Raw genomic sequence first — 19,130 nt, forward strand, 5'->3', positions numbered from 1 at the left:
GTTGACGTATTACCCAATTTACAAAAAAATACTAAGGCACAAATTTAGTAGCGCTTCAGATATTTTATGAAATTTCTGTTACGTTGTCATTTTATTTTTCAATTTTTTCCATTGAACCTCATGAGCAGACGAGTCGACTACAAGGGACACAACCCCGTGTTGTTGTTTTTTTTAATGAAAAATGGTCGAAAAGTTACAAAGCAATAAAGAAAGTTATTTTACTTTTAAAAAAGTGGAAGTTCCATGTTGGTTTTTTCACTTTTTTACTTTAAGACATATATTTTATCTTATTTGGATGTGTGTGGGGTGTAGTATTCATTTTTGACGCGCCTCTGCACGGGATTGTGTGTGCACCATCATCCGTGGTGTGTGAGGATGAGCGCTTTGTAAATTGTAACAGATGGTAAATATAACAATTTGCATTTTTAGCCTAAATCTCTGGTTAGCAGAAATAGGAGCTTCAGAAAATTCAAAAGCAAAACATAAGGTGGTAAGAAATATATAAAATGTTTCTGGTGATACGTTATGTGTGGTCTTTCAGTCTCCTGCATCAGCGTCATTTTCTTCCATGTAAATGATATGATCAAATTTTAGAAAGTAGTCACAAATATTGTGAGAGTTATTAACTACCGTTTAGATTTTACAATGTGATAAAAAGTCACACATTATCAGTGTGTTGTGTATAAAATAGTTGACGAACATACTCTGTTTTTCATTGGTCAAAAATTAAAATCTTATCCAATCATAACGTGACTTTTGCTTAGGTGTGGGTTTGAGACCGTCCCATGGAAGACGACAAGTAATCAGACAAAACCATAATGTCCACCGAAGCAGAGGTACAGGCCGGAACTATGTCGTCCGAAGAGAACAAAAAGCTGCACGATCTATTTGAGCAGCTTGACGTAAACAAAGATGGAAGGATTGACATCGACGACTTGACCCATGCAATGGCGAGCATGCAGGTTCCACAGATACCCGGACATGCACAGGTGGGTTTGAATGCCGACTAAAGTGACCCATAAAATTGTACAAGCATACAGCATATGAATTTCACTTTCGCGACACGACTTCGAAGTGGTTATTAGCATGAGAGCGTAAAAAATACTCCCCTAAAAAAGTGTGATGAAATGCAGACGACTTTATGCAGTCTTCTTTATGGTGTTAGTATAATTAGCGACTTATTATGTTACATTCCTTTATAAATTTAAAGTCTCCGTTTTCCGGGGACAGCCCCTTTTTTCGGACGTTGGTAGTCAACGCTACTGTAGTTCCCCCCTCCCGGCTCATGTCTCCGGATTGGCTTAAAAAATGCTGGTCACGTTAATAAATGAGGCTTCAGAAAATGTAAACTTAGCAGGGTTTTTTTATTTAAAAAAATTGTATTCGTTATACCAGCGAGAACAGAATTGTTGGCTGCTGTGATAGTCCTGGGTGTGTCTGTGCCTCAAGACTGCCTATTTATTTAAAACATCATTCAGCAACCAACCTAGATATCAAAGCCGTATTATTTAAGTTGCACAAGCTGTCTTTCCTGACCTGCCACACCCAGTGTACCTGCATATCTTGAGGCGTCTGTAGCAGTGACAAAATCCTGTGTGACTAAACATACAGTTTTTTTTAATTTACATAGGTAAGGAGGTGTCGTGTAAGACTCATTTAAAATGTCATTCAGTCATGTTTGGTGGAAGGGGAGGGGATGTAAGAGAATGATAAGATTGTTGTATTTTTTACAGCACCATGAACTAGCTGTGGACAGAAAAACACAGTTCAAGCACTCTATTATAATTATCATACATTTTCAATAAGTTTTGTGTTGAATTTTTCAGTTATTCAGTTTAATTGTTTGGGTTTTTTTGTTTTTTTGTTTTTGCTTCTGCTGCTACTGGTTTAAAAACTTTGCAAGTCAGAGAATTCAATCAGATAACTAACAATTGATATCTCTTTACAAGTGTAGTTAGCCTTTTGACAAAAGACTAGTATGAACTGGAAGCCGAAACTGATTTTTCTTAGAGTTTCATAAATTAAAAAGTCAGAGATAATGATCCTTAAGCCTGCAAAGTAATATGGAATATAGTTCTATTTATGAAACTGAGATCGACAGTTCTTATTTATCGACAAAGCTTATTTATTTTTAAAACTTTGAAATAATGTACTACATGTATTTGAAAGAACAGTTTCCCTAATGCTATAAACATAAGCATCTGCTGATTCTGTTACAAAGTCAATTTAGATTTTAGCTAAATATTATCAAAAAAACAGAATTGAAACTATTGGGAATGTGGGTGGGAGGGAAGCTGATTTACAGTGTTTTAAAACATTTAGTGTTACCAGAGGATTCAAATCTTACCATTATGCAATCAGAGACAAATCACTTCCACGTGAGCTGATTAACCCATTTATATTATAGGTTGACATTTTTGAATTTGTGCAAGAAATTCATGCATATGATCTACAAATATTCAACTTCAAGGAACAAGAATTCTAAGAGAAAAGAATTTTTATTTTGTTCCAGTAGTGGAATATATGGCTTAAATGGGTTAATATAGATTTGTTGCAGTTTCTACTTAATTAATTAATTTTGGATCGTCAGATCTGAGAGTAAACATTCTTCTTTAGTTCTGCACTTTTTGTGAAATAAATTATTATTAACAATAATGGTAAACTGGGACATTATATAGGCTGCAGTTCCATCAGAGTGTGAGTCTTAGTTCCCAGTTTCCTGGAATCTGTCACACAATGATGACTTCATTTAGTGTATGCTGATATCTTTTATGACAGAAAGTTTATGGAATGCAGAAGTTGTAGCCATCAAGGCTTTCAATGAATCCTGTTATTGGGGTTTCACTTGTGCTACACTTTGGTCCAACTAGTGCTAACTGCAGGTGTAAAATAGTATTGAGTCAGTCCCGTTAATAAATGTTGAGCAAACATAAAAATTGCAGCATTACTCCTAGTATCTTTTATGTGTTGTTATTTCAAATCATTCAGGTTTGTGCACATAGAATAATTTTTTTAATTTTTGTGAGATTTATTATTTCTTCCGCTACCCAATGACAAAATATTGAAACTTATTTTCTTCAATTGTGTATAATGCTATATTGAGCCCTGCCTCTCTAGCTGACACAGTTTGTGAGGTGGCTTTACATGTCTTTCTAAACTGTTGTCAAAATTTCAGTGAAAACGCAGTGTCTACTTGATAGTAAGTAGTAGATCTATTTGATTTTATTTGATGAGCCAAACTTTGTCCAACCCTGCCTCACCTCTACCACACAGGGTGTGCCAGATATGCAACGATTAGTGCCTGTCACCAATACAGTGAAGGTTGGCTGTCTTGGTTTCAGCTCTCGTCTCAGGCATACTGTTCTTTCTTTGCATGTGGCATCTGTTAACAGCACTTTCTGTCCCGTGATATAATCTTAGTTGTTGTCTGAGTATAAACTGCTAATTCTCCCTCTCACCACTACCCTCCCAGTCTTCATCGCGGGACTTTCCAGAAAAGCTTTTGGTGTCGGTGCAAGTCTGAGGCCATGAAAAACATATCCTGTAGTTCTCATTAGAATTTTTGTTAAAATGATGTTTAGTTATTTTTTTTTAAATTCTTAATGCTGTATACTGATCTCCTTCCACACACACAAAAAAAAAATCCCTAATTTTGCAAGCATTTTACGTCCAGTTTATGTCTGCTTGACTAGAGAGAATGTTTCTGTGTTGTTACACTGTAATTAACTTTTTATTTCTCCTATTTTCTCTTAACTCATTTTTCAGAGGCTTTTCAAAAAGTATGACAAGGACCGAGATGAACAAATTGACTTCTCAGAGTTCGTAAAGTATGTGCAGGAACATGAAAAAGAACTCCGTCTGCATTTCAAAAACATTGACACCAATGATGATGGTAACTGTTATTCTTGTTATTATAAATATTAAACTGTGAAAGGTTCGATTTAATTATGATTTCAGGCTATGTGAAACAAATTATTTTGCTTTTTAAAAAAAGTTTGTAATAGTGATATTACAGTTTAGTACACAAAATAATATTTGTATTTTAAAAGTTATTGATTTTCATTAACTTTTATAACGGAAAGACTTATCTGCAACCACTCAGATGTGATGGTACTTCCTCAGGAGAATGTCTGCATTGAGTGTCTGGTGTGTACAACAATTTTAAAGTTGACAGTTTGGACATACAAAAAGAATTCCTATCTGACATCAGCCTGTTTGGATATTGAATAATGATTTATTCTGTTGATGATAAATTCAAAGAATGTACTTGTATACATGTGTTGTTTCCCTCCCAGTCTGGTTGTCAGATGTTGGGGTTTGTGTTTCATGTTGGCCTGATACACAGTTAATATTTAGACAAATATTCAGCTGCATGGGAAACTTACAAGTCAGCCATCTTTGTCATTTTAGTGTCTGCTGATGCAGATGTCAAAGAATTTGCTGGTGTTTATTTGCTTTTGTCTTTTTTCTGTTTGTTTGGCAGGAAGTATTGATGCTCAAGAAATTGTTGAATCCTTCAAAAAACTTGGTGTCAACATTGACTATAAAGAGGCAGTAAAACTGCTTCAGCGGTAAGAAAGTTTCCAAGTAGTGTGCATGTTTGTATGTCTTCTGAGACAGATAAAGTTTCAATGTTCATGCTATAAGGTTATTTTAAACTGAGAATGCATTTCTTCAGAACAAGGTTCACTTAAAATTTGATGGTTATTTAGAAAAAAAAAATTGTAGATGAGATGATGTGTTGACAACAGTAGAAAGAAAGGAAAAAATTCTGAACTTTGGTTTAGATTGTGTTTCTGCTTGACAGGATGGACCGAGATGGAACCTTGAAGATTGATTGGAATGAGTGGCGGGAGTACCTGCTGCTTTCCCCTACAGGCAGTATCCAGGACATCTTACATTACTGGCGACACTCCTCTGTACGTCCTCTACTTTGCCACTGCCTCTCACTTAGATCTCACTTATCTTCTCACCTCGGCCTCCGCTTTCCTAACTCAAGGATGCCCTGGCCCCTGCATGCACAGTGTGCCTGTGGTCATGGCCCCGCCCCCTCCCCAGGAGTCTCTTTGGCGCTGCCTACAGACTGGGAATGGGACCATGGCACTCACCCAATGTGGCCACTAACAGTGGGTAGCTCTTGTCTTTCAGCTGGTGATTGTTGGCTTTATGCCATTCCCTCACCTGTCCATTGTGTCTGTGTTTTTGTTGGGTGTCCTGGTCCACAGACATTTTTATCTCTCATGGCCATTTCACCCGTAGTCCATGAGTTCCAGCATTGTTTACTGTATTATGTCAGCATCATCTAGAGATGAGTCGTCACTATCTGAGCACATTGGTGGTCAGTCCTGATCGTCGTCTTCACCAACTTTCATGCCATCGTGACTACGTTTTCACCAGGTCACCCAATTTGTCAGTTTTTTTCTTCCTTTGTGTGTTGAAACCCAAACCAGCTAATTAATTGGACAGCTGACTATAAGTCACTACATTAATCAACCCTAACTCACTTAACTCTTGCATGAAGGAATGTTTTCCTCTTCCTGACAGCTTTGTTGACCACATTTTGCACTTTCCAGAAGTCTTGTTTCATAGGACTGGCAGCCCACTGACCCATACAGTGATCTTTGATGCATCCCCATCATGCTAGCAGCATATAATAACCTCACTGTTTGATAGTTTTGCTTGCACATGTAGATAAACATGTAATCTGTTTGTTTTTTGATTTGTGCTTTTTTTTTGTAGTTTCCATACTTAAATATAACCATTAAAGCTTATATTGCTGCAAAATAAACTTTAGACTGAGTCTTTTACATAATTAGATTATTCAGAATATGTTCTTTTACTATTAATAGCCTACTGAGCTATGGTTTTGCCACAGATTTCAATTATATGTGAGCAGCATGTTCTCATAAGTTGAATAATTTTTTACTATACTCCATTGTCCCTTGACCGGCACCTGTCGTTGGGGAGGAGCACGTGGATAGATGTGACAACTGACGGCCCACCACTCTTGCCTGTTGTGGGCGGTAGTCAGCAGGTCCTGTACAGGACGACCAGTCCAGTCTTTGACTTTCGTAAGCCAGTGCTTTCTTTGGCCACTATGGCATCGGCTACCCTCCAAGGTGCCTTGAAGGATAGTCTTGACAAGGTATTGTGCCAGGTCACGTGGCCAAAGAAGACCAGCTTATGTCGCTTGACTGTTTAGAGGTTCCTGGTGTCATACGAGTGTAGCAATCTTGCTTACTACAAAGTCGTTAGTTCTGTGTTCTTTGTGTGAGATCTGAAGCAGCCTCCTGAGGCACTTGTTCTTGAATGCCTGGATTCTCCTTTCCGTTTCGGCGAGCAGAGTCCAAGTGTCACATTCGTAGAGCAGAATCGGCACTATCAGGGATTTGTTCAGCTTGTACTTGGTAGTGAACCTTATGACTATGCCAGATCCTGTCTAGTCTAGCCATTGCTGCTGTTGCTGTTGTGATCCTGATGCAGATATCTGGCATGGAGCTGCCGTCCTTGGAGAGGTTGGCTCCCAAGTACTTGAAGCTGCTTATTTTTTCGAGCTGTACCCTGTTCATATAGATCTCTGCTTTGCCGCTACCATTGATCATAACTTTGTTCTTTTCAATGCTGGTCTCCATTCCATATGCATTTAAACTGTCAGTCTGTTGGTGAACTATTGTAGTTATTTGTTAGTGCCTGCTAACAGATCTATGTCATCTGCAAAGCATAGGTTGCAGATCGGTCTTCCTCCAGTTGAGATGGAAGTATGATGGTCATGGAGAGCTTTGAGTATGATGTTCACCAAGAAAATATTAAACGGCACTGGTGATGGGGACATTTTCGACATGCGCCTGCTGTGCTTCGAAAGAGAGCCCCTGTTTGGTTCAGCAGTACTGTACTCGTAGAGCTATTTTACAGCGCTTCAGTGACTTAAACAAGGCCTTCTTCTATGTTCACTTTTCATATCACATGCCATAGCACCTTGTGCTATACTCTGGCAAATGCCTTTTTAAAGTCAGTGAAGTTATGGTAGAGGTTCCGCTGATGCTGAAGATGCTTTTCTATGAGAATGCGACAGTTGAAGAACTGCTCAACTGTGCTTCTACGTGGTCTGAATCCAGCCTGTTCTTCTAACAGCTCTTCTGTGGTTGTTCTGATACAGTTCTGTATGTACTTCAGCATGACTTTGCTTGGGTGACTAATAAGGTTTACGGTTCTGTAGTTTTCCTGTTTTGGGGAGGGGTATGATTAGTGACTGCGTCCAGTTATACTCGCAAAGGATGTAATACAATTTTATCCCATTGGTCTATGTTTAAATGCCTTTCAAAATATATTCTGAGTTTTATGTCCTAGACCAAGTGTAAGGATTTCATGGTAATACAGGGTCTTGGGTTCTCAAAGAATTCACTCACCTTGCCAATCTTTCCCTCTGGCCTGGTGCTGCAGGTGTGCCCTATCCTTTTTTTTTCTATTACATACTGTATCACAGGCATTAAGTGATGATGCCTTGTGTATCTTAATTGCTGGGCTTCATGCCTGTTGCATCATTTTGTCACAAAATATTCATGAGCACTCTCACCCAGGTACTGCACTGCATGATAAGTTCACATCTGTGGATTTTTTTGTTTTAATTTTAAAGTATTCCAAAGACTAGTTTCTTCTGTGGAAATTAAAATGTAGACTGAATTTTAAAGACTTAAATACTGCAGTACAATAATCCAGAAAATGTTTCCAGAACTTTTCATTAGTGTTTATCTTTTTACTCGGATGAAAAGACGAAGTGATGATTAGAACGATAATTTAAATTTATTTTTTATTTAAAGATAGTTGTTCTGCTGTATTGTGTATGAGATGGACTTGATCTTTACTGTTTTTCCCCCATCTTTCTCTCATCCCTCCTCCACCAAACATTTCTCCATTCTTCAACAGCAATTATTCAGAACAGAGTTGTGTGTAAACTGATTTTTTAAAAAAAAACAACCTTTGTTTCAAACTTACGGTAGGGTGTTAAAGCGAAGTCTGAGGATGCATTCTCATCATTCTTCAGGGACATCCCAGAATGGCATGAAATCCACATAGTAGGCTTGCACTGTCAGTTATTTAAATGCTTAGTGTGTTTGGCTTTTTTTTATGTTTGCTTTTTAAAAAATTATTATCAGAGGATGTTCTCATGATTCATGTTACTGTTTCTGACACTGAGAGATCACTAACATTTTCCTTTTGCTTGTTTACAGTGACACTTTTCTTTGCTGCGTAAGTTATAAAATATAAAGTTCATTCCCTCTTGCAATTTTTTTAATGCTTCTTTATTTTAACAAACAAACAAAACCAGTTTGATAACTTGCTTTAGAATCTCCCATCTTCTATTAGATTTTCTACTGACCTGTTCATATTTAGATAAGCAACAGTGTTGTCATGCAATCCAACCTGCACCATGGTTTTCAAATTGAAGGTATATAATCACCAAGTTTTCCTAAAGTAATGGCAAAAAAAATCATGTCTTGATAAATAATTTCAATTGAAGTCTTTTAAAGAGAGCAAGGTCTAGCTCTCACCTGCCCTTCTGTTTGTTTTGGGTTTTTTTTTTTTTGAGGGTAGGAAGAGGAGGTGGTTGCAGTGGTTTATAAATCTTTGGGGAGGGAGTGATTGGCACTTTAATATCACTAATGTCTTCACTGATCAGACCATAAGTGGAACCTAATTATGAAAAAGATGATTTATCACCCATTAAAAGGAAAAAATGAGAAGTATTATGTGCTGAATTGTTATGTTCATCAAAGGTATTGAGAAAATGCAGTAAAAATGTATTTATCTTATTCAAATAGGCTTTTTTTATGGGAAGGATTATATCGAGAGGGCCTCTGAACCCCTCTGTTTTGTAAATCCCAGAATAATTTTGCATGAATGTGATTTCTAAAAACCACCATTCTGTCACAACAGATGGAGGAATGGCACTGGTATGCCTAGTCACTGGCGTAGTCTGTAGGACTAGTTAGAAGTACTTTAAGCTGTTAAAATTTGTTTAGGTTTTTTTTTTATAATATATAAGTGTGGTGTAGTCTTCTCAAAGAAAAAAATACTGCAAAAGTCTTGAGGAATTTTATGTTGTGGTGTTCTAGATCCCCTGGATGTTTGCAGAAAAGTTGTGATATTTTGGGTGTAATCACCAGAACAAAGATTGTGTGGAAAGAAATTTATACCAGTTTTAGGGGAAAAAACCCTCAGATTTTAAATTTGTGCCTAAATAGTATTGATGGGAAGAAAACACTGTTAAACCCCATGAAGCTAACTTTGGGTGTAAGTAGTGAACATTAGCAAAAGAATAACAAATGATAACTGTCTTTAAAATAAAAAACAGCAAACTGCATTAGTACAGTATTTAGATTGCATGACAACACCCACCCCTCCTCTTATTTGAGGGTGGTGGGAGGACAAAACTGCCCAAATCGTGTTTCCAGAAAAAAGTGGAAGTATTTGTGCATAATAAACCCTTTTTGTGAAGATGCATGTTTTGAAACAGTAATGTTGGTACCAAGAACACCTTACCTTGTTAATACTACATTGTGTTTCATTAACACCAAAGATTTTGATGAATAACCAGTTGAAAATGTGCAAATTATGGTATTTAAGGGAGGTTTTAATCCAGATGAAATGCTGTTGGAAAAAAATAAGATTTATCTCAAGCTGATAAAGTTAATATTGTTTTGAAATTTTAGTATATTTTGCTTAGTACCTTGGTTTCCTTACTGTATGCATAAAATTGTGCAGGAATACTATGTCTTCTTACAAGATTTTACATTAAGTGTCTGTTGGCTTCTGTATATTTTACAAAAGGCACATGAGGTAGACTGACAATGCTGTAAGTTTGACCCCAGTTAAGGTTGTTACTTAAGGTAATTGAGGAATGAGATCAAGAAATCGTCTATCAAATTCTGAACAGATTATTGACATTGGAGAGAACAGCCTTGTGCCAGATGACTTCACCGAGACGGAACTCAAAACAGGAATGTGGTGGCGGCATCTGGTGGCTGGTGGGGGTGCTGGGGCAGTGTCCAGGACATGCACTGCTCCACTCGACCGGCTGAAAGTCTTGCTGCAGGTCGAGCGTTTGGATTGTCTCTTTGTTTGTTCATGTGTTCATGTTTGATGTAAGTATCAATGTCTTGGAAGACATCGGAGCATAAACCTTACCTTCAACTCATTCTTCATTAGTACACAAAATAATATTTCTAATTGCTCACCAACACCCCCACCCCTAAACACACAGACACATGAACATCCACATGCACATGGTTTTTTGTTTTTGTTTTTTTTTTAATACAGCCTTAAACTGCTACGGGTGATCTAAAATGAGTAATGCAAATAGTTTTTTTAATTCTCCGGTCATCTCGTCTTGGTCCAACTCCTATTGCTTTTCAGTAAACTAAAATGAATTGGGATAACATGATCATCACCTCGATCATTTGTGACGTTTACAATAAGCACATGACAATAAATTTATAATAATAATGTGGATTTATATAGCACATTTTAAAAAAAAAATTTATAGTGGGTTTCACAATTGAGGACTGTGATGTTGGTGCACTTTTGTAGTATGGATGTGCTTTGAGCTGAGTACCCAGTCTGCTTATGAGAAGGGGAAAAAAGTCAAAATACATAGTACACAGTAAAATGATGACAAACGCTTTAATTTAAAATATTGTTTAAAATGGAAAAACACGTTTATTTGCAATTGTAAGATATGTTCTCTGCATGAGTATTGCCAAGAGGCCTTTTATTTTTTAAAGTGGTGGCTAAACTTATTCGCATGGTTCTGCTAGAAATAGGCAACCAAGCTTGCATATCTGTATTGTTCAAATAATGTATGGCTCGATTGGTAACATTTGGTATTAATATTAATTTCCTTGTTTCATCAGTGATCGATTTGACTTTTGGGCTTGGGCTTTAAAACAGCCTCTCCCTATACAACAAGTTTTGTGTGGTTATGTGGTTCACAATTTTTTTTTTTTTTTTTTCAGTTGTTTGCAGTATGTTCACATTATGTGCCATGCTAAAGACAAAATTTCATGTATGTTTAGGTGCACGGATCCAGCAAAAACAATTTGACAATAATGTCCGGATTCAAGCAAATGTTAGATGAAGGGGGCATCAAATCTCTCTGGCGAGGAAATGCCATGAATGTCATCAAAATTGCCCCTGAGTCTGCTATTAAGTTTATGGCTTATGAACAGGTGAGAAACTGCTGTATTATTGATATTTGGGTCTGTGTTGAGACTTGGTACTCTCTAGCAAATTAAGTGACATGATGACAAGGGTAAAAACTGACAAACAGTTTTAAACATGCTGCTAAATAATGATTAGGTAGTCCTGTATGAGCCTCGAAGTGTGCAGTGATGTGGAATCTTGTGAATATTTCAGTAAAGATTTCTGTATTGAATTAATTCCGAAGCTGGAACTTTTTTATTTTTGAATGTCCACTTACCAACTTCATTTATTGATCTGACAGTCTAGGTTTGTTGCTCGTTTTGTGATTCAGGAAAGCAGTGATTTGAAATTGCAGAATAGAAGGTAACAATGCACACTTGGGGACAACGTCTCAGTTTTGAAAGTGCTTGCTTTTCTGATCTGTATGATAATAATTAAAAAAAATTGCATGTACCTTTAACTTTTATTAAGAGCTTTTCAATTATACCATGCTATCAATTTTCTCCTCGTGTATTTATGAAAATAGTACAAATATTGTTGTAACAAGTGTTACTGTTGCAATAGATCAAGGCCATGGTGAAGGGGGACTCTAAGGAAATTGGAGTTGGGCAGCGGCTGTTATCAGGTTCTGCTGCAGGTGCAATAGCTCAGACCCTCATCTACCCCATGGAGGTAAGGTTTCCTTGGTTTTGCATCCAATTAATGAAGACTCACTTTTGTAGCTTGTAAATCACCAAGTCACCTTTATTTGTTTGTGTAATTCTTGCTCTCAGGCTGCCCTGCATACTGCATTCACTGACTTCAGAAAGTACAGAACTCTGCCACTCAAAACAAGGAAACAGGACCATATCACTCGTCTTCTTTGCTCTCTGGGCTGGCTGCCTGTTCATGCTCACATTCATCATAGGTTGTCAATGTTCTGCTTTCATTTCTTTTCAGACTCCTGTCCTGCTTATTTGTTCAAACTTCTTTTCCCCAGCCAGAAAATTTGTCTGTCCATCACACCTTATCTACACCTGTCACCGAAACAATAGTGTATAGTCACCAGCGTTTTAGCCTATGAGGCAGCAAAGCAGTGAAATTTCCTTCCTTTTTATGTCTGCCCCTTACACTAACACACCATTGAGTCATTTCAACTATTATGGGTATCTAGCTAGGGTTTGCTGTGAACTTTTCACATGACCATAATTGACCATTTGACCAGTAGCGTTTAAATATTTATAAATATTAGCCTACAATAAAGACATCATGACACCATTCTAGAGCATTTTTTAAAAAACTACATGGTGTCATTTTTAAGAATTATTGTTTTTGTTTCCTTTTACTAAATTCAAATAAAAGATGGTATCTGTACGTAATAGGATGGCTCAGGTTCAGGAAGTAGATCACAAAGAAATTCACACAAAAAATATTTACAAAGTACATACACATATAAAGTGCCAAGCAGACATATATTAGAATTTAAATATTACTACTTTCTTACCATTTTATTGTAGTAGAAATCCACATCAAATTGAGAAAGCACCACTGACTCAAACATGGCGCTTGATCAATTGAATTTTTGCCTTCTTTCAAACATAAAATACCCGATTAGCTTTCTAAGGGAAATAATCCATAGTAGAACAATTCCTAAATATGCTAACAGTTTCTTCCCTTACCTATAAATTTACGCTCGATTTGACGTATTTGCTGACACTAAGCTACTGGCAAAAAAAGTTTGCATGCAGTGGGGCAGATGCCTAGAAAAGGTTGAGCATGCATTAAAATCTTTTCCATGAGCATTACTCCTGAACATAGTCCACTTATGCTGCTAACCTGTTCTTTTATCTCTCTTGATTAGTCTGTCCTGCCAATATCCCTTTCTTTAATTACTTTTTAGCTAATACTTTATCATCACTGGCTGTTACCTTTGTATCTTCACTATCTTTTGTACTTTGTCGTCTTTGTTGCCCGTCTTTCCATTTTATCATGTTTTAGATGTTGACCTAGCTTTTGCTTTAATCACTTAATATATGACATCCTCTATGAGTTTGATTCTGTGCTACATAACTTGTACATTGTTTGGTGGCCAGGTGATGAAGACACGGCTGACACTGCGCAAGACAGGCCAGTATGATGGAATGTTTGACTGTGCCCGCAAGATTGCCAGGCACGAGGGCATGAAAGCATTCTACAGGGGCTATATCCCAAATCTACTAGGAATCATACCTTATGCAGGGATTGACTTGGCTGTTTATGAGGTGCATGTCTTGGGTCTGACTGATAAGTTTTGAAATGTCTTCTGCATATGTTGTCCAAAATCTTCACCTAATGAACACAGTATCCTGGTGTGTGTATGGAGCAGATCAATTTTATAGCCCTTTTGGTTAGTTTTTCATGAACTACCAGTATGTATTTATTTGATGGTCACAATTGCAAACCCATTTCAGAATAAACAAAAAAATAAATAAAAATAAAGATTTCTTAAAAGCTTGATTCCCATTTAGCTAGTCTATACCACCACCACTAACAAAGAAGCCGTTTTCAAGTACAATGTCTTAAGTGTTCACTAATGTTTTCCAGACACTGAAAAAGCTGTATATGCAGAAGAACAAGAACCAGGACCCAGGAATTTTGGCATTGTTAGGTTGTGGCACAGTCAGTAGCACCTGTGGTCAGCTGGCCAGCTACCCACTGGCCCTTATTCGCACCCGGCTACAAGCCCAAGGTAGAGCAGAAATAGCATTTCAGTGTGCATGCCATAGATGTAGAATATAATTTAAAGCATAAAATTTATTTCTTGGTGGTTTTATTCATTAAAAAGGATCTCACTAAAATTTTATTGTTAAATGTTCAACATTTTAATTTTCACTTCACTGTTGCGTACTTTTACATTCTTGATTGCAAGCATGAAACTTACTAATCCATTTGTATGCAATTTTTTAATTTTATTTATTTATTTTTTTTTTGTGTGTGTGTGTGTGTGCAGGTGGCTCCAAAGCTAGCATGGTAGGACTGTTCCGTAAAATACTTCACGATGACGGTCCAAGAGGTCTATACCGTGGAATTGCCCCTAACTTCCTGAAGGTGGCACCAGCTGTCAGTATAAGCTATGTCGTCTATGAACAACTGCGCAAGAGTCTAGGGGTCACAATGTCATGAGTGAGCAGCTTTGCTTTGTCTGTTCATGACTCCTAGCAGACATTCTTCCCATAGTGAATGAGCTGTGGTGTCTTTCTCCTTCATTCAGACTTCATTCAAAAGTAGGGCTTGAGGCATGTAGAAGTGGTAAATGGTAATGGATTTGATGATACATTTTGTTAGTTGAGAAAGAACAGAATGTTTACCAGAATGGAGGGTTTGTGAGTTCAGAGAGAAAATAAATTCTGATATATTCACATAGATTAGGTGGATAGAAGGTATATCTTTGTTAGTGGAAGGCTGCAAGGGAATGATTTTTGTCTTTTCACTTTTCCACAAAAGTGAAAGCAGGAGATGGTAAAGTGTTGGCCAGAGTTTTATTTGCACTTTAGTTTTTATACTGGATGAATGCAGAGCTTACCCAAGGTATTTTTTGTTGGGAGAAAAGCTAGGATACTTGTATAAAAGAGTGTTTGAGAGTCCCGGTACTGGTTCTTGGTAGAGCCTTGGAAGCTCATTTTTCTTGTGATTGTACAGTAGAGGCTGTCTTTTCTTGATCTACGCATTTTGCTTTTCTTACCATCATTGCTTCTTCCCTCTCCACGTGCTTGCTCATCACTCGCCTTCTTGAGTATGTGAGTTGCATTCATGCATTTGCACACAGATGCAATAACTGTTGTTGCTGTCATTGGCAGTGGGAACTTCTGGGCTGTAAGAGCTGCACCTTTGTGTAGATTCATGCTTTAACGCCTGAACCACCTAATCTGGCTTCCTTTCGCTTTTCAGTTGTGTGAAGCCAAAAGGTGTGTTCGGGCAGGCAAAGGTCAGCTGCCATCATCGGACGAGTCATTCACTGATACAAAAATATAAATAAACAAGACAAATGAGAGACATAATTTGCAAACCAGAGAACAGAACAGCCCTCACTAGCTTCCCTCTTCCATTGTCAAATGCAAGATGAGTGCAAATCATGGCAGTTGGCAGATGGGTTTTTGGAGGTGGGAAGGGAAACTTCATTTTCATCAGGGTGTCTCATTCTTTTGGTTGACTTTCTGTGTTACTGTATTTTGCTGTTGAGGATTGGTTCACAGCTGTACTGATCTAGCTGTGAGACTGTTGATGATAACAGAGTTGGACATTTTTGTGCACCTCTGAGCAACTAATCGTGGGTAAAGAGCAGGTTTTTCATCCCTTTGGGTCTTTTCCCCACTTCCACCCTCATTAACATAATCATCTTTTATGGAGAAATCTTTAAAAAATCTTCCTAGTAGGATGTTTTCATCTGCATTCTTCATGTGAAGGTATTTCATCATTATGACGTCCAGCCTTCATTGTAAGAGTGGAGGAAAGAGAGACATAAAAATAAAGAATTCATTATTGTACACTTGGTGCTGTGATCTCAGAGGCAGTCATGGGAGTTACAATAAGTTTATTGAGAAGGTGTGCATCAGGGTGACAATGTTTATCATATCATATTTAATAGACCGATCACTGATGTTATTTTAATTTGACATATTCTTCTCCTTGATCACAGTTCTATTATTATCTACTGTTTATGTGAGCAGGAACATTGGTCATATTTCTTTGTGTCTGTTATTGTAGTGCAGAGTTAGTACTGAAACTCAGTGTCACGAAGTCAAAGCTATGATTAGTTTGGTGCTCATTTTGTTAGCTTAAATTGGAAGTCTTTTTTTTTTTTTTCTATTTTTGGTTTGATATTTTTCAATACAAAGGCAAAGAAAAGACAGGCAAATATGATTATACATGATTGTAAAACAAATAAAAGGCTGTTGATGGGCTCCAAGGTAGAGGAGCAGTTTGGATTTGGATCTTTAAACAAAATACACAAATGATCCATCAAAACTTGTCACCAAGCCCACTTTCCTTTTTTTTATTTTTATTTTTCACTTTAAAAAAGTTAGACTTGAATAACAAAGGTGTTAACATATTGAATCATACATTTTTCTCCTTCACCCCCTCCACCCCTAAAGGGAAAACAATGTCCTTGATTTTGATCTTGAAAGGCTGAGTGATATGACGTTTTGCATTTGTTCACACTGTTGAAGCATGTCAAACAATTTCGCTGGATGGTGAGGCTTCAATGGACAGGCTTTTAAACACCAGAATATTGTCTCCACAGATGAAGGCTTTCCTATTTTGTCAGTATCATCTCAGGGTAGTACTTTTTTTTTTTGTCCTTGTAAGAACATCTACAAAACTTTTTCTCTAGGTCTGTGATAATTCATCTTGTCTTTATTTTGTTCTGTGTTTCTTCATGTTTACAAAAATGAGTTGTAACATCCATAAACTCAAGCATTGGCATTCTAGCGTGAGCTTTTATCTAAGAATTTCCTTGTTAGGAGGAAATAGTGGTGCTTTGAAGTAGCTTGTGCTAGTAGGTGATGTCTTTTTAAAGCATGAGGTCACAAGCAAGTTCATTCTTTGCCTTATTTTTTTTTTAATCATAATTGAGCAGCAGATGTCAATGGTTTAAAAGGACTGTTATGAGTGGCTGAGGTGGAAAGTTTGACGATTGCTGAGAAAGATTATTTCATAAAATGGATATATTTGCTTGCTGTTGAGAGCTGTGTGTTGAATTTTTTTTTGGGGGGAAGAGGGGTAGAGGGGAGGAAAAAAAAGGTTTAGGTGAAAGGTTATGACCTGTCAGTCATGAAAGTTTTTCCTGCCTTGATCAAAATCGAATCTTTTATTAATGTGACTACTGCCTTTGTCTACCATGGCTTGTAGCGGCTACTGATGCATTGTGCCGACCTGTGCATCGTGGGGAAGCACTAGTTGCCAAGATCTTAAATGTGTGTGAAATATAATTAGCTACAAAATGTGTATACCTGTCAACTCCAGCAGCTTTTTTATTGGGTGACATCTTGGTTTTTGTCTGTGACGATGGTTAAATACTGCAGAGGTATATTAAGGTAATTGTATATTTATTATTAGCTCTGTTAGCATACCCTTGCTCTTGAGGTAGTTTTTTTTTTTCCACCAAGTAGTTGCTGTATTGTAGTTTCCTGCTATTGTGTGCTGCTGTTTTGTCACTGCAAAGGGCTGGACTTTATGATGCATTATGTACAATCAAGTTTGGGTCAGTATTGACCCTGGCTTTATTAGCTAATGCAAGCTGTGGACAAACTTGTGTTAAAATATTTCACATTTGTAACTACTCTGAGGTCTGCACAACTACTGTTTTAATCTGCCACCATTTTAAAAACTCTTGTGTCCTTATTTTCCCTTACCCACACTTCTGTGTAATTTTTTTTTTTTTTTTTGGGGGGGGGGGGATGAGACAATGTCAAATTTTGTTGGACTCAATATTGAAGAATAGACATCATGAGTTAGAGCCACAAGATTGAAAGATGGCTTCAATCGTCAAGTAAAATCCATAGTTTGTGTACCATGTGGTGAATTCTCAGTCTTTTTCTTGACAATAAACTTGGTACTAATCAAGAAGTTACACATATTGTAGCTCATGTACAGTATAAAATTCATTATAACAGATCTTTAATGATCCTGCAAAGATCCAAAAGGTCCCACGCTTAAATTTCCAGTTGACCATTTAATAAAAATCAAGCATTCGGAAGCACTTTAATAACAGCAGGAAATACCTTTAGTTCAATATCATGCAGTGTCCCATGTAACTCCAAACACCCCTGTTAACTTGCAGTTATTTCAGGTGGTGAGCATAAAACTTTTTATTTGAAGTGCCTTGTGCTAGCATTGTGTAGCTTGTGTAAGCTCCAGACTGTTGTGATTTAGGCGTGTTAAAAGAACTTTTTTGGTGTACGTTTTGTAGTATTTTTTATTATTGTGGAGTGTAGTTATTCCCCTTTCTATTCATGCCCTCTACCCATTCTTCAGATCCCACACTCATTAATTCTTGAAGTTGTTGAGTTTTTCATTTGCATTTAAATGCAATAATTGCTTTCTCTTTGTTGTACATGAACTTCTGCCACTGTTCAAAACCAGTATTTGCTGTCATCTGGCATGTTTTCATGCCACAGTTTTGTCCTTTGCTGGTGGGCATATTACAGTTTCACAGTGCAAAAGCGCAAACTTCTCTCACAAGAAATTGTTTGTTATATTCTTTATCTTGATTCATTGTGCTTATTTTTATTAATCAGTAGTATCAGAATTCATTTTTTATCAACCTCACTTTGAAGAAAATTTTGACTCTAGTTTTATTACTGCTTGTTTCCATTTATTAATTTATTTCTCTAATACTTGTTGTCCCTTGCTAATGTTGCTTGATATTTCTCTAACACAAACCACCTGTTAAACATTCCTTTCTGGTTATACAGGGATGTTCATGAACCTGCTCCCACCCTGACTTCCTTAATCCACCCCACACTTTCACCTTTTACTAACCCCCAGTCGCATGCTTCACTGTTAACTGCTGCAATTCATTCTGCAAGCCTGTTGTAAATATTTTTGTTTTCAGTGCAAGATTTATTAAACTTCACTGTACATACCTATGCTACCAGAACCTTTATTACTGGGGGTTTGCACCTCTCCAATTTAACATTTTACACTGTTTTTGTACAGTATCAATTCGACTAAGGCATTGATATAATTATATTGCAAAAATAATACCTTTTTTAAAAAAAATTGCAAGTGTTTGTGTTTTGTGCAAAGATTTGTAAAAGGTCAGTATATTTTCATTTTTTAACCAGAACAATCTAATCTTTGCTCTTAAATACACAGAACTATGTGCTCACTCTTCCCCCTCTTCTCTGTGTGTGTGTGAGAGAGAGAAACATGTACCTTGCACTCAACTGGGGAACATTGATGGGCAGAGG

General features: G+C 37.1%; 1 protein-coding gene across 2 annotated transcripts; it reads left to right on the forward strand.

Annotated features, from left to right (window-relative positions):
* Positions 1 to 363: 363 nt before the first annotated feature.
* LOC112575736 (calcium-binding mitochondrial carrier protein SCaMC-2-like) lies at positions 364 to 19,044 on the forward strand. Of its 2 annotated transcripts, none has more exons than XM_025257741.1 (11): positions 364 to 403; positions 778 to 989; positions 3,766 to 3,892; positions 4,484 to 4,571; positions 4,808 to 5,126; positions 9,935 to 10,093; positions 11,073 to 11,225; positions 11,764 to 11,871; positions 13,272 to 13,439; positions 13,762 to 13,906; positions 14,168 to 19,044. In XM_025257741.1, exons 2-11 carry the CDS (start codon positions 819 to 821, stop codon positions 14,338 to 14,340), a joined length of 1,611 nt encoding a protein of 536 aa, XP_025113526.1. In that variant the 5' UTR covers positions 364 to 403; positions 778 to 818; the 3' UTR covers positions 14,341 to 19,044. The 2 variants fall into 2 exon arrangements, with proteins under 2 accessions (XP_025113526.1, XP_025113527.1); XM_025257742.1 differs by having other exon boundaries at positions 370 to 403; positions 4,808 to 4,919.
* The last annotated feature ends 86 nt before the right edge of the window (positions 19,045 to 19,130 follow it).

Source organism: Pomacea canaliculata, linkage group LG11, assembly GCF_003073045.1.
Source record: "Pomacea canaliculata isolate SZHN2017 linkage group LG11, ASM307304v1, whole genome shotgun sequence".
NCBI classification, from domain to species: Eukaryota; Metazoa; Mollusca; class Gastropoda; order Architaenioglossa; family Ampullariidae; genus Pomacea; species Pomacea canaliculata.